Source organism: Chlorocebus sabaeus, chromosome 11 (assembly GCF_047675955.1).
Source record: "Chlorocebus sabaeus isolate Y175 chromosome 11, mChlSab1.0.hap1, whole genome shotgun sequence".
Lineage (NCBI taxonomy): Eukaryota > Metazoa > Chordata > Mammalia > Primates > Cercopithecidae > Chlorocebus > Chlorocebus sabaeus.
In genome coordinates this window covers 89,475,487-89,491,012 of record NC_132914.1, presented here as the reverse complement: position 1 = coordinate 89,491,012, position 15,526 = coordinate 89,475,487, and the positions used below count along the sequence as shown (strand labels likewise).

The 15,526-nt window shown below is 39.8% G+C and overlaps 1 protein-coding gene across 1 annotated transcript; it reads left to right on the top strand.

Annotated features, from left to right (window-relative positions):
- The first annotated feature begins 276 nt into the window (after window positions 1–276).
- On the top strand, window positions 277–3,000 carry BTG1 (BTG anti-proliferation factor 1). Its single transcript, XM_008004234.3, has 2 exons — window positions 277–748; window positions 1,681–3,000. The coding sequence occupies exons 1-2, from the start codon at window positions 601–603 to the stop codon at window positions 2,046–2,048; spliced, it is 516 nt and encodes a 171-aa protein (XP_008002425.2). The 5' UTR covers window positions 277–600; the 3' UTR covers window positions 2,049–3,000.
- Window positions 3,001–15,526: the final 12,526 nt, after the last annotated feature.

Sequence of the window (15,526 nt, the reverse complement as noted above, 5' to 3'; positions counted from 1 at the left end):
AGCTTTCACACGCGCACCCTCGCTTCCCTCCTACCCTCGACACAGCAACTGGGTCTCCAGCCGCCACTCCGGGTTTATTTGTTTACAAGCGGATTACGTCAGCTCCTCCCTCTCTTCCCTATCTCTGGACCCGCCTCCTGGACTCTTTTCCCGCCCCTTTCGGCTCCGAACCGGCTTGCGTCACAATGGTGCGATATTCGGATTGGCTGGAGTCGGCCGTCACGCTCCAGCTACGCCACTTCCTTTTCGTGGCACTATAAAGGGTGCTGCACGGCGCCTGCATCTCTTCGCCCCTCGGAGCTGGAAATGCGACTGTTGGGATATTCAGATGCTGGGGAGCTGGAGGCGGAGGCGGCTGGGGAGGTCCGAGCGATGTGACCAGGCCGCCATCGCTCGTCTCTTCATCTCTCCTGCCGCCTCCTGTCTCGAAAATAACTTTTTTAGTCTAAAGAAAGAAAAAAAAAAGTAGCCGTCCGCCCCTCACGCCCTCTCTTTTCTCTCAGCCTTCTGCCCGGTGAGGAAGCCCGGGGTGGCCGCTCCGCCGTCGGGGCCGCGCTGCCGAGCCCCGGCCGCCCCGGGCCGTCCCCGCACGCCGCCCCCATGCATCCCTTCTATACCCGGGCCGCCACCATGATAGGCGAGATCGCCGCCGCCGTGTCCTTCATCTCCAAGTTCCTCCGCACCAAGGGGCTCACGAGCGAGCGACAGCTGCAGACCTTCAGCCAGAGCCTGCAGGAGCTGCTGGCAGGTGAGCAGGGCGAGGGCGTCGGAGGGACGCGGGCCCCACATCCCTGGGTCAGAGTCCGGCCGTCGGGGCTGCGGGAACCTCGGCAGCGCCCCGGGGCCGGTCGCGCTGGGGCCCCGCCGCGGGACCGGTGTGGTCGCGCTGGGTGGCCGCTAACAGCGGCTCCCCGCGAGGCTTTGGGGGCTGGACGGAGGGCGCCCCCTCCCCCCAGCTGGCAAAACGGAGTGGAGAAGAAAACACGCACAACAAAGAAACTTAAGCCCACCGAGGCGGGAGCTGCGGTCCGAGGACCGTCGGCGGATTTGGGGACAAAGGAGCCGCGGGGCTGGGGTGGGTTCGACGCCCCCTTCCCTCAGTTCTCTCCAACCGTTGCGTGGTCGGCGGCCCAGCCCCGGGGTGGGAAGCCGCGCCACTGCTCCGGAGCCAGCTCAGAACGGACGTGCAGTCTCCCCGCGCCTCCTGCTCCTGCCCATTAATCATCGGATTTGTCACCGGCACAATTACAGCCCTTCCCAGAGCGTGGTTTAGGGTTGCTTGTTTTTCTTCCCTTCGGGGTTAACAGTCCGGTGGTGCTTCTCATCTCCAAAGCCACCAACTCTATTGTGTGCATCTGGGGTGGGGTGGAGAAAGTAAACAGTTTCTCGCCTGGCCATAGGTGCCACTGGCTTCCCGGCTGGCCGAGGCTGCGCGCCTGATTCCTGTTTTGGCGGCTCAACTCCTGGAGATTGTTTTGTCCCGTACTACTGTGTTATTTCTAAAACCCTGCCCGCTTTTTCTCCATCCCCGCACATACACAACAACGGATGTAATCCTGGACATTTCAAAAAGTTGATAGTTTTCATTTTCGCTCCTCAAGGGAGCCTGGGGTAGGAGGAAATCACACTGGGAGCTAACGATCCTAAGCGTTGTTTCTCTGTTCTTCTTTTTTTCTATAGAACATTATAAACATCACTGGTTCCCAGAAAAGCCATGCAAGGGATCGGGTTACCGTTGTATACGCATCAACCATAAAATGGATCCTCTGATTGGACAGGCAGCACAGCGGATTGGACTGAGCAGTCAGGAGCTGTTCAGGCTTCTCCCAAGTGAACTCACACTCTGGGTTGACCCCTACGAAGTGTCCTACAGAATTGGAGAGGATGGCTCCATCTGTGTGCTGTATGAAGCCTCACCAGCAGGAGGTAGCACTCAAAACAGCACCAACGTGCAAATGGTAGACAGCCGAATCAGCTGTAAGGAGGAACTTCTCTTGGGCAGAACGAGCCCTTCCAAAAACTACAATATGATGACTGTATCAGGTTAAGATATAGTCTGTGGATGGATCATCTTATAATGATGGATAAATTTGATTTTTGCTTTGGGTGGGCTCCTCTTGGGGATGGATTATGGAATTTAAACCATGTCACAGCTGTGAAGATCTGGCACAAGATAGAGTGGTAAAAAAAATTTTTTTAAGTGACAGTGCCATAGTTTGGACAGTACCTTTCAATGATTAATTTTAATAGCCTGTGCGTCCAAGTAAATGATCACTTTATTTGCTAGGGAGGGAAGTCCTAGGGTGGTTTCAGTTTCTCCCAGACATACCTGAATTTTTACATCAGTCCCTTTAAAGAAAATCTGTATTTCAAAGAACCTTTCTCTGCAGTAAATCTCGCAGAGGAATTTGCACTATTACACTTGAAAATTGTTACTGTTAACCTTTTTGGCAGCTCAATAGGAAAGCTGAACGTTTTAAACATGGTAGTACTGGAAATTTTACAAGACTTTTACCTAGCACTTAAAATATGTATAAATGTACATAAAGACAAACTAGTAAGCATGACCTGGGGAAATGGTCAGACCTTGTATTGTGTTTTTGGCCTTGAAAGTAGCAAGTGACCAGAATCTGCCATGGCAACAGGCTTTAAAAAAGACCCTTAAAAAAGACACTGTCTCAACTGTGGTGTTAGCACCAGCCAGCTCTCTGTACATTTGCTAGCTTGTAGTTTTCTAAGATTGAGTAAACTTCTTATTTTTAGAAAGTGGAGGTCTGGTTTGTAACTTTCCTTGTACTTAATTGGGTAAAAGTCTTTTCCACAAACCACCATCTATTTTGTGAACTTTGTTAGTCATCTTTTATTTGGTAAATTATGAACTGGTGTAAATTTGTACAGTTCATGTATATTGATTGTGGCAAAGTTGTACAGATTTCTATATTTTGGATGAGAAATTTTTCTTCTCTCTATAATAAATTGTTTCTTATCTTGGCATTTTAATCAATCTCTTGTCATGATTATAGAGGTTTAGCTAAAAGTATTTTTTCTTAGAAGACAGGTTCTATAAACTATGTGAATATCAGTTGCACACTGGTCATGCTGAAAAAACATTTGATGAGGAATGAAGATGCTCTGTATATACATATTTAGGTGTTAGAGGAAACACAGGAATAACATGCTTTAAAAATTTCTAAAGTCAAAACATGGACACATTCACAGGCTAAGGATCTCATGAAATAAGGATAAGAGACCACGGTAGCATCTACCAAAAATGTGATAACTCAAAAGGATTACATTTCATTGCTTCCCTGTCGAAGTGAAGATAGAAATGTTCCATTCTGACCCACCTTTGAAAAAACGATTACTTTGCCCCATGGATTCCTTGTTCAATTAGAAATTTCCCGGGGCAAGTGACCCATAGTCTTAAAAGAACAGGCTAAACACTACAGAGAGATTGGTTGCTTTTTGCTTTTCATCACCTGCAAGATTTACATAAAAATCACATAAGCTGGAATTCAACAAAAGGTATGTTTATGAACTTTTATTCTCAAAAGTTGAAATGCTGACTTTCTCGATTCCTCATTTTCAGACTTTTATTTCAGATAAATACTAAGAACCTAAGTGAACCTTGATAATGCTGTAGTGTAGGTTAGTCCACTACCCCATATAATAGAAGGACTTGCTGTTTCGTTGTAGAGGATAACAGCGTTTTTCAGTGGAAATTGAAAGTGGAAAAACTGAATTTTGCTCTACACAGTTAACATGTAGTGACCTTTTTTTGCTATGTATGTAAACGTGTTGACACTGGAAATTCGCAGTCTACATTAAAATCTGTAATTACTTGAAATCAGTATCTCAAATAACTTCAAGAAGTTATTTCTACATGCAGGATTAAATTATTCTGATTTTGTAGGCAACACAGGAATAGGCCGCTGAATATGCAGGTATTGAGTACAATGTGCATATTATTGGCACGCCATTCTCGAGAGTTTGAATTCATAGACCCACAACACATGACTACCCTTGCCAGTTGTTATGGTTTTAATTTTAAATCTATTCTGTGAAAAAGCTCCTCGATATTTCAAACTTGAATTACAATAAAAACACCCGGTAGGGTAGTTTTTAAATGGGTCTTACCCCAGTGCTGACTACTATTGTTTACCAACTACACTTCACCTGGTAACTCCTTTGAAACTAAGCACCGCAACCATTTTTTTTTTTTTTTTTTTTAAATCGTAAAGCCTTTTTTCAAATGGAAAGTTGTTTTTGAAGATCTTGACATCAGACTTTTTCAATCTTTGAAAATGATAGAAACAGTTAATAAAAATGTTTTAGTATTCAGGTGATGTCTGGCTTGTGAGGAGCTGTTCATAAGTTTCTCTTTGAAAGGCTTGCACACATCACTCTGAGACCAGCTGTTTCCTGTGACTTTAACCTTAACCTTCCCCAGACAATTGAGCTGAACCTATATCTGAGTACAGTAGCTGTTTGTGATGTATTTCTTGTTCACTGTTCCTGGGGAATGTTTTGAAATATTTTGTTATAAATTCTTTTAAGATAGGATGACTATTTTCAAAACTATTTTTGCCGTTGGCACCAGGAATTCATAGTTGTGATTGGCAATAAGTTTGAGGAGTGTTACTTTCTAAGTTTTAACAGGTAGTTTTGAAATTTCCTTTTTTCCAAATTTAAGTAGTGCCTCCCTCTGTAATGTTGAAACAAGGTGGATTATATAGCGAGAGTTATCCTGGTTCACGCAGGATAATGTGGCTGTTATCTTTGTCATCTGGAATGGGAATCACATGTTCTTACCCTTATTCGCAATATTTCTATAATAATAGACTGGAAAGGCCACCAGAAAGTGGCTTTCTGGTACATTGCACAAGTAGTTTCCTTAAGTCATTATAACTTACACATTGCAAGTAATTAATTTTGTTTTGTATAGGTGTTGCAGATTTTGAAACTGGCCTTCAAGTTAAAGGGAAGGAAGCAGTATTCCCAATGGCTAGTGTTTAATGACTACAGGTTTCCAGGCTCCCTTTAATCTTGGGAACAAATAAATCTACTATTGGACTTTTTCCTGCGTGACTTTTAACATTTCTGATACTCTCTCTTCTTCCTCTTTACAGAAGAGAGGTATGATAACTAAAGTTGTAGTTTGCATATTGAAGTTTAAAGATATTTAATCTCCCTTTTTCACCCCTATTTCAGATGATGCGATAAAATGCTCTTGATAGGCTATATGCAGAATGTTTGTCAGTAGTTTTATCTATACATAGAAGTCTTAAAAATATATCTTGGATTGTCTAAAACTGAATAGATTTCTTATCTGAAGGTATACAGACTGCAAATATTTTAGACTCATCTCTCAGTCTCTGCCACTGAACTTTTATATATGGCTGCTATCAAAATATAACTGGTTTATTTTCATATTTGGAACATAATATAACTATCACAAAATCTTTTACAATAAGATAGTTTGTATTACTAGCTGACTGAGCTGCTTAACTGAGTCCTTAAGTCATTTAATATATAGGACTGTAAATAGAGAAACCTGTACATTATTTGATCTGATTTCTGGTTATGCCTATAGATCTTTATCCCTATAGACCATTTTCTTCTGATGTTTAGTGTTGTATTTTTGAAATGCTCCTAAACAAGTAAGCCTTAGATTGTATTAATCCTGAGGATTGATACCATTTCCTCAACACTTTGTGGAGTATGATTGATACCAGTTTCTTTTTGACTGCAGGTTTAACTTGGCTTATCACTTTTCGTACTGCTCAGTATGTCCAAGATAGGAATAAAAAAAATGGACTTCAACTTCTGACTGTTATTTATGAGCCTTTTCATGATATTTATCATTTTAGTATTGAAGATGCAGTGTTCTTTTGGCAATCACGTATGCTTGGAAGAGAGTACTGATGCTCAGAGGTGACATGATTTGAATCTAGAGTTGGATAAAAAGGGAAAGGATGGGGAAAATGAAAACTGGGAAGCTAAACTGAGAAGGAATTGCAAGGTTTGGTGGTAAAATTCATTCGCTATGGTCATAGGTGTATATGAAGAGAGGTTTGCACAGCACAGTCTCTTGGCAGAGTTTAGGAATCACTACTCTAGGGATTCTGCAGTTCATGAATTGTCGGCAAGACTCTGCACTCAATTTGTTTCTGTGAACATGCAGGTGAACGTGGTAGTACAGGTGGAACTTCATGGGAACTGGTCTTGGGGGAGGTGTGGATGGGAAGCACAAATGTCTCTCAGTATTTTCTAAAGGGAGAATATTTGTTAAGGTATCTGTTGTAAACCACTTGATGATTATAGCCTCTTTTCTTGTACCTTTAAGTTGTGAAGGCCATTTGTGACCCCATTCCTGGTGGTAGAAAAAGGACCAAGTGTAGGCCAGACATGTGACATCACATTAGTACCATTACAGTTAATTGGATTCCTGTATTTGGAGACTATTACATCAAACACTACGTATAATTTCAAACTGTAACATTGATAGGAGTTACTTCACCCATGGGTACATTTACTTTTAGTGATTCTCTAGATGGTCATCTCCAAAGTTATTTTGTCATTCTTTTAGAATATTTTTGTATGTATTTTCATGTGTGCATGCAAAAGCATGTGACACATTTTCTAAACAAATATACATATATTTGACATACACTAAAAATTTTGTTGATAGGATGCATGATCAGAAATGTTTAGAGACTATTTCTTTCGATTTTCACTAAAGTAGATGAATATTTGCTCTCCCCAAAATAACTCATAATTATGTTCTTTAAGTGGTAAGTCTTAAAATGACAAGTTATTGCAGCAAGACAAAGAAGATTGCCTTGTATAAGTTTAATTTATCTGCATAAGTCTTTATAATAATAAAATTAAGTCATCCTTTACAGCCAACAGATATCCAAATTGTGTTACACCCATTTGAAATCTATGCGTTCCCATATATTCAACTATGTGTTGCTGTGTGTTGAAATTCACATTTTTGTTTCTCAGAAGTTTTTTTTTAAATCTTAGGGTCTTTGTAACATTGATATGCATGGTTGTAAGAGAACTGAATTATCAAAGTTGTAGATGGGTGATTTAATTATTTTTAGTAGTTATGGCTTAGCCACAAAGGCCCTGTATCTTTTCCCTCTTGTTCTGAGGCATCCCTAAATTTTTGAAGGAAAAGATGACTAACAAATTGGAATTTATTTGAGAAGATTCCATAAATGACCATAAGCCATAAAATGATTAGACTTGACAATTGCATTATGAGCAGATTTGAGTACACTTTCTAGTAGTTGTCTTGATTTATGGCAATTTTGTCCCCTCAAGTCAATAGACTAAATGAAGTTGTATTTCCCACAAATTATACTTGTGAGTCTTCAAGTTATCAATATATATTCTTATTTGACCTTCCAACAACTGGATGAGGTTGGCAAGTAGGTCAGTATTTTTTAATCTTCATTTTATGGATAGAAAACTGAGGCTTAGAGAGCTTAAGTAATTTGCCCTAAAGCCAGACAGCTAGTAAACAGCTAATTCACAATTTGAATTCAGGCTTTTCTGATCACAGAATCCAAGCTCTTAACTATTGTTATATTGTGATGCATGATTTGTCTACATTCCTTCACATTGTTGGAACATGTATTTTAACCTCTCATTGTCAGTTGGCCATCTTTGGTTATTTTTCAGCCTTGAAACTCTTTCACTCTCTATGTTCAGGAGGCATACAGCAGTCTACAATTAGGCTCCTTTCTTTGAGAGGCAGTTGGAATTTACCATAAAGAATATTAATCTGGGACTCAGACCAATAAGTTGCAATCTTGACTTATACCAACTTGTGACTCTGGACCAGTTGCTTAGCCTCTCTGAGCCCATCATTCCATGTGTAATAATGGAGACAAGTCATTTGTTGTCAAGGTAAACATGAAATCATATAGCTAGTGAATGTTTGGAATTTGAATACACTATCATGGAGGCCAACAAAATATAGCTGATTGTTTTCGTGTGTGTGTGTGCGTGTGTGTGTGTGTGTGTTAACAATTTGATCACAGTATGATTGTTAGGAGTTTCTTGAAAGATTGCTTAAGCCTATAGCTGCAAGAAATGTACTGGCGTTTTTGAAATACAGTAATACAGGAAGGAAAATGAACTGCTCTTCCATTGTGAAGGATGGAAATAGACAACCCAGGCCTTGCATCTTATTTTATAGAGCTTTCCTGAACTGTGTGCTTAACATTGTGGTTTTCAGAGCTCTTTTCTCAGTAAAAAAGCGTCCTTCAGATGCTTTGTCTATATTGAAGACACCTTAAGTTGAGAGATGGAGTAATGCAACTAAACGTATATAGCAATACAGCCCTCTACAAAGCATGTTTGCTTCCATTATGTTTTTTAATCCTCACAACAACCCTTTGCTATATGAAGTTGACTTTTCCCAGGGTTTTTAGTCCTTCAAACCATTTGTATGTGGTCATGCTTTTGCAAGAGATTTTCAATCACTGATTTTTAAACAGAACTCAGTGGTTCTCAATCTCTTCTTAATCTAGAGTGGTGTGACTATTTCCTTCACTGCAAAGAAAAACAGCCTTTTCATAAATTGTCAGTTTGGATTTGAGTTTCTTCTTGTGATGTAACCTGATGCAATGTTTGTCTGAATCACTAATAATGTAATTGATTTCCCCTAGCCAGTCATAAATGAGTCAGTGATCATTGATTCTTTTAGTTTATACTCAAGTTGCCTTTTCTGTGTGCAGATATCCTCATTGAATAGCTTGCTGTTGGGCTTGTATAGCATTATGGTTTACATCAGGGAAGTAGATAGCCAGCAGAGCTTTGTGCTAACTTATTTTGCAATCCTATAGGAAACAAAGGACCCATTCTTAAAAGACCCTGAAGAGACTTTAGGGAAAATCAGCCTCTGACCCTTTCAGAAGTTTTGCATCTTAAAGCCCCTGTGTGGTTGAAGCCATGCTTGGAGTTGTGTGTAGCCTTATAAATCAGTCAGTGTGCCCCTATAATATTTAAGATTGTGATGTAAGAATAAGAGTTTGGAACCCATTGAAACAAGCGTTAGGTGACCGGTGTTATCAGGAATAGTTACCTCTCTCAAGCCAGTAGTCACTGTTACAGTTAAAGATGGAACTCTCAGGTAATGTCACTAGATACAAGCTCTTTTTCCCTAACTCTCAGATTCTTGCATTTTTTTCTACTACCCTTGAAGTCTGTCAGTTATTTTTTAACTTTCCTGAGATATTTTCTGGTCATTAATATACAAACGGTGTTTTGTCTTGTGTCTATCACCTATATCTCTTACATTCATGCATTAAATACATACTTGTTGAATCCCTCCATGTGCCAAGTACTGTGGTAAGCATTAGGGTTGCAAAAATAGTCACTGTCCTTGCCCTCAATGAGCATGGAACCTAGTAGCAGAGAGCGGGTTATCCAACAAATATTGGGCTGGATCTGAGACATGCTAAGAAGGGAAGTGGTGAAGTAGTGTCCTGAGAGCTCTAATAGAGAGATATGACTGCCATAGAAAGGTTTCCCAGAGGAAGGGACACTTGAGCTGAGATCTGAAGAATGAGTAGGGGTTTAAGTGGAGAAGGCAGGCAAGAGAGAGAGAGAAATATGCACAAAATCTGGTTCAAGAATGATGGTGAATGGGAGGGGCTGGACAAAGACCAGTGCAACTGGAGTGGAGAGAAATTAATGGGAGTGAAGCCAAATCATGGGGCTTTACAGGTAGAGTGACCATTTGATTGATAACCATTTACAGATTGAGTGACCATTTTGGTTGATAAAATTATCAACCAAACCGTGATTCTTGAGAGTAAGAGAGGGTGCTATTAATTATTAAAACACAGACTATAAGCATCGGCCAGGACATATGGTCACCTCGCTTTTATAGGCCTTGTTAACAGTATTATCTCTTTTTAAAGGCTTGGCAGCCAGCAGTGTGTTTACTTCCTATGAAAGTGTCAGGGAGTTAGTCCAAAAAGGATCCAAATGGAACTCAAAGGCTGGGTTTTTCCAAACGGCTAGATTGAATTTTTTTTTTTTTTCTGATATAGATATTAGTGACCCTTTTACATTTTAAAAGTTTGGCATGGAAAGATGGATTTTATTGTGAGCTACTAGATTAGACTCACTTTCATGGTGTATGAAACAGCACAATTCAAACAGATCTTGAATATTTTCTGCATTTTTAAATTATGCACTTGTCATTTTTGCAAAGGATTTTTATTTAAATAGGATTTCTTTTTTTTTTTTTTTCTGAGATGGAGTCTCACTCTGTTGTCCAGGCTGGAGTGTCCAGGCTGGAGTGCAGTGGCGCGATCTCGGCTCATTGCAACTTCCACCTCCCGGGTTCAAGTGATTCTCCTGCCTCAATGTCCCAAGTAGCAGGGATTACAGACACCACACCCGGTTAGTTTTTGTATTTTTAGTAGAGACGGGTTTCACCATGTGGGTCAGGCTGGTCTCGAACTCCTGACCTCAAGTGATCCACCTGCCTCAGCCTCCCAAAGTGCTGGGATTGCAAGCGTGAGCCACTGCACCTGGCCTAAATAGAATTTAAAAAATAGTTTCATTTTAGGTTTACATTTTGAGTTTAAGTACCTCCTGGACAATAACGTCCAAAGTATGGGCCGCTTAAATTATTTTCTTTAAGTTGATGTAAAAATTTGTATAATATGCAAAGAGTTCAGGGAATTGTGTACACGCATGATCAAGAGATAGAACATTTTTGCCACCCCAGAAAATTCCCTTTTGGGACACTTAAAGTTTGATTAAGAAATATGGCTGTGCAGCCAGGCCTCAAATTAGAAATAAGTTGTTTTCTCTCTCCTTTTATAACTTTATTTTTGCTTCCTAAACATGTGGCAGTGGTTACTTTAAACACGAAGCCAATTGTCTCCAGAAGAAACCGTTGCCTTTCGACTAGTTATGATTTAGTGGTTAGTAATATAGTACATCCCTGCCCAATTTGCTATGGGTTTTTTGTCCTTAAAGTAAAATCTGAGTCATATCCCCATCGCTGACTCATCGACTTACTAAGGATTGCCTGTTTATTATTAGGCCTAAGCGTTAGAATCTTGATCAATCAAAAAAGATTGTGATAATGTCACATTTACATAATACCTTTCTCTCCCTTATTTTTCATTTCAGCCTGTTTATGTCACTCTATAGTGAGTTATGAAAATAAGAAGGGAGGACAAGTGTCAAGCCAGTATTATATAGCAGAGTCCCTAGCCTTGAGGACTTCTTTTCCTCTCAAAATTCTCAACATCGGTTGCCAGAGAGCAGTTAGAATATTGACCTAAGTTACAGTGCAATTCGTTGTGAAATTGATTCAATTTAAGGGTTATGTGTCACTGTCTTGAAAGATTCTTGAATCAGAGACAAAGACTTGTCCTAAAAACACTGTTCTTAATGAGTTTGGGATCTATTGAGGGATAGTGATTGAAAAGGGAGCTTACTCCTTTTTTCCCCTGTAGTTTTCAGGTTCTCGTTTGGAACCTGATCTGGGACCAGATCTTGAATTAACTATTTTTTTTCCTGACAGAGTCAATCTGTTCTGCTTAGCAAAACCTCTGCTGTCAAAGCACTGGTGGGCTGTGGTGGTGGTTTTTAGGCATTTCTTTTTCAATACAGTAATACATAATATTTCAGTTCCAGTTGGGCTTTTTGCCTTTTTTCCCCTCTATACTCCATTTTAGAAAGAATGGCAAATCAGTGAAGATATAACATGGGTTAAAGCCAGATTTGGTCAGTGGAAAGACTTGTTAATAACCCATTTTCAACTGGAGAAGCTGCTACTCTGATTACACATTCATTTCACTAGTAGGTTTGCTCCTCATTTTAAAAAGAAAATTTCGCTCATTAAGCACAGGACTAGTCAATGTGACATTTAATTCTATACATATTGAGGACAATTTTTCCTTCATTCCTACCTCGGTCCTCTTCCTGGCTTCCTGGCAAGCCGTCCCAGTGCCACCAGGCAGCTTTTGACCCCCTGTTCTGCTGCTCTGCTTCTGTAAAATTCTGTCCTGATGCCTCAGGCACTTCCTGCAGCCTTCCTGAGTGCTGGAACTGTGCTAAATACCTTCCTGCATCCCCTCACTGACTCCTCATCACAAGCCTGTAAGTGTAGACATTTGCTGTTATAGTCATCTGTCATTTGAGGATGTTATGATACAGAGATGTTATATCACTTGCCCAAGGCCACACAGCTATGGACCGACTTGGGGCTAGCATCCAGATTTGTGTAAGATCAAGCACTAGCTTCTAACCAATACATATCACCTCCTCAAGCATTGGTTTCTTTTCTGATCCTATTGCATTGTAATTGTTTGCACTCATTCTGATTTTTCCATTAGACAGGAAGATATTAAAGTCAGGGACAACTCTTAGACCAGAGCTCTAGAAGATGCCAACATTAGATTAACAGATTGTTCATTTATAAATATTTATTTAGCACCTACTATGCACCCAGCATTGTTCTGGGCACTTGGAGACATAGCAGTGAACCAAACAAAAATCGCTGCCCTCAGAGAGGTAAACAAGCAAAGAAAACGTATGCTGTATTCAATGGTGACAGGTGCTGAGGATCAGAGCTGCTGTGTTGGTTCTGTGAGTGTTACTTCCTGGAGTTGTGCAAAATTGTGCATGGGCTTGTCTGAAAAAGGAGAGAGGGAGGGAGTTAGTTGCTGGAGTAGAACTATTTTAAGTAAAATAGTCAGGGAAGGCCTCAACTGATAAGGTGACATTTAAGCAGAAACTTGGAGACCAGAGAAACAGCTCAGGAGGTATCTGGGGAAAGAACATTCCATTCAAACAGTTGAGTGAATTCCAAAATCCTTCTAGACGTATCTCTCCCCAAATACATAACTATAATTTGGCATTCTTGGGTACTCTATTATAATGTCAATCAACCTGATTTTTGGCAATTGTTTTCCTGACCACTTTTTATTTGTTTTCTGGTTATTGCATGTCATAGGAGTCAGCACAACTTTGATTTCTGGAAAATTCGGCAGGGTTTCTGCCCGCCCCCACACATCTTCTTCCTTTTAGAGATAATTGCAAATCATAATAAACAGGCTTATAAGAAGATCTGAACTTCAAAATATAAGTCTGATTTTTTAAGAAACTGTATATCAATAAATATAGAATAAGAATTGCTGTTCAGTATAATAAACAGGTTCAGCAAGGTGCTCAATGTTTTGGTAGGACATATGGCTAGGCAAGCTAAGAGACAAGTGTTGAAAACAAAAAGTTTTCTTGCTGATATATAAATACCTGGGAAATTCAGTTATCTCGAATGCCTATTCCTTACAAAATCTGAGATTACAGTACAGAGACTTGTTATCACTTAGAGCCCCTGGTCTTTTGTATATGTCACTGAAGAGAAAAACAAGGGTACATTAACTTTATCATACAGTCACTTAAACATCATGGGAACACTTAACTTTTTTTAAGGTGCTGGCAAGTATCTGGCCTATTCCTGCATTACAGAAAGTCTCTGGTGTTAAGATATAAAAATGAATATTTCTCTGGTTCCACTTTCCTTATCAAAGATAGATGAAAAGGTACTTTCTCAAATACATCTCACCATGAATTCTACCCCACCCATGCTCCCCAGCCCCAGAAGTAAGAATGTCTCCTTCTATTTCAAAACTTGCTGTAGCTATCTAGTCTAAGTTGTCTTCCTTTTGCTGCATAAAAATTGAATACTTTTGGCATGTTAACGCTGGGTCCACATCACTATCAGATATGATTCTCTCCCACTCTTGAGAGTCTAAGCAAAAGCTAAAAAGGAGGCAGAAATCTCTGGGATTAAGAAAGAATCCCTGTCAAAGCTCCCGATTAAAAATAACCAGATAATTCTGGCCACTCGATTAAAAATGGTGGGATAAGATTGTGGGGGAAAGAGGAAGGGAATGAATGAAAAAATAAAAGTAAGGAACTATACTTTGAAAAGCAATAGTGATATTATGTGAGGTTTCATGCAGATCTAGAAATTTTATCCAAAGCAAACATTTACCACAGGTGCCATGAGACCTTTTTTTTCTTTTTGAGTCATATAAATAGATTCTTCAACTTCCAAACTTGTTCTTGTAAATGCTGAACTATCTTGTGTAATTATCTCAAAATTATCTTCAGCATCTATCTATCTATCTATCTATCTATCTATCTATCTATCTATCTATCTATATTTGCCTAGTGATAACAGACCCACAACCAAAAATTCCCTAATGTTAAATTTGGGAACACAAGTAAAATAACCATGTTAATTTGAAACTGGGTACCATGGATACGGATAGTGATTATAGCCTTGCAGATCTGCTAATAATTTGTTGTAATAATCTATGGCATTTCTCCCAGAAGATCTCTCAGATTCATCAATGCAGATCAAAGTTTGTCCTTTATCAAAATGCTGGCTATGATTCCCTGGCTCTGAAAGGTATTTTTGCCCTTCTCTTTTCATGAGAAAAGTCCTGCCTTCATTTCTTAATGAGTATCCCTTTGTTTTTATTCTTCCCACCTACTCACACTGAACTTGTCAACTTAGAGTTGATAGGAAAATACTCTGCTGTGTAGAATGAAATTAAAACATCCAAATGTGGAGTTGGACAAAGTTATTTTTAACTTTAGTCATTTGGTGTAACACTTTATGTTAGGCAATCAAGTTACGATAAAGGTAATTGAAATGAAGTTGCTTAGTAGCCTGTTTCATAGCTCAAGGTTTTTAGGGTATTGTTGAGTAAAAATGTATTTCAATATCTTGAGTGCAGATCTCTGGTCTAATATAGGGTGTTTTTTCGGTGGAAACTTTCACTAGAAATTTATTTCAAGGGAACAAAATAGAGGCTTGTGTGTATGTGTGTGGGTGTGTTACATATGTGCTTGCTGTGAGAGTAGGACGGGCAGAGTTAGCACTGGAAGGAAGAAAGTAAAATTCAAGAAATGGTGCAAAAGGAAGATTTCTGCATACATTTGTGAGTCATATGGGTATGCCTTTGCCCTTCTTAAATTAGTCTATTGAAAGTAAATGTGCTGAATAGGTTTTTTTAATGTCATTGGTTTTTATTTATTTATTTGTTTTCAGTTTTTAAATTTTTTCTTCTTGCAAGACTCATAGTCCAAGGTTGGCTGTTTATTTTATTTTACTTGAGACGGAGTCTTACGTTGTCACCCAGGCTCGAATGCAGTGGTGCAATCACAGCTCACTGCAGCCTCAACCTCCCCAGGCTCAGGTGATCCTCCCACCTCAGTTTTTGTGTTTTTAGTACAGACAGGGTTTTGCCGTGTTGCCCAGACTGGTCTCAAACTCCTGGTCTCAAGCAATCTGCCTGCCTCAGCCTCCCAAAGTGCTAGGATTACAGGCGTGAGCCACTGCGCCTGGCCTAGGTTAGTTTTCTAGAAGATGTGGTTTATTTTGATGTCTAGCCACTGATTTTTATACAGTTACAAAGAGAAAAAAAAAAAAAAATACTTCTTTTACTACCGTCTATCAATGTACCAG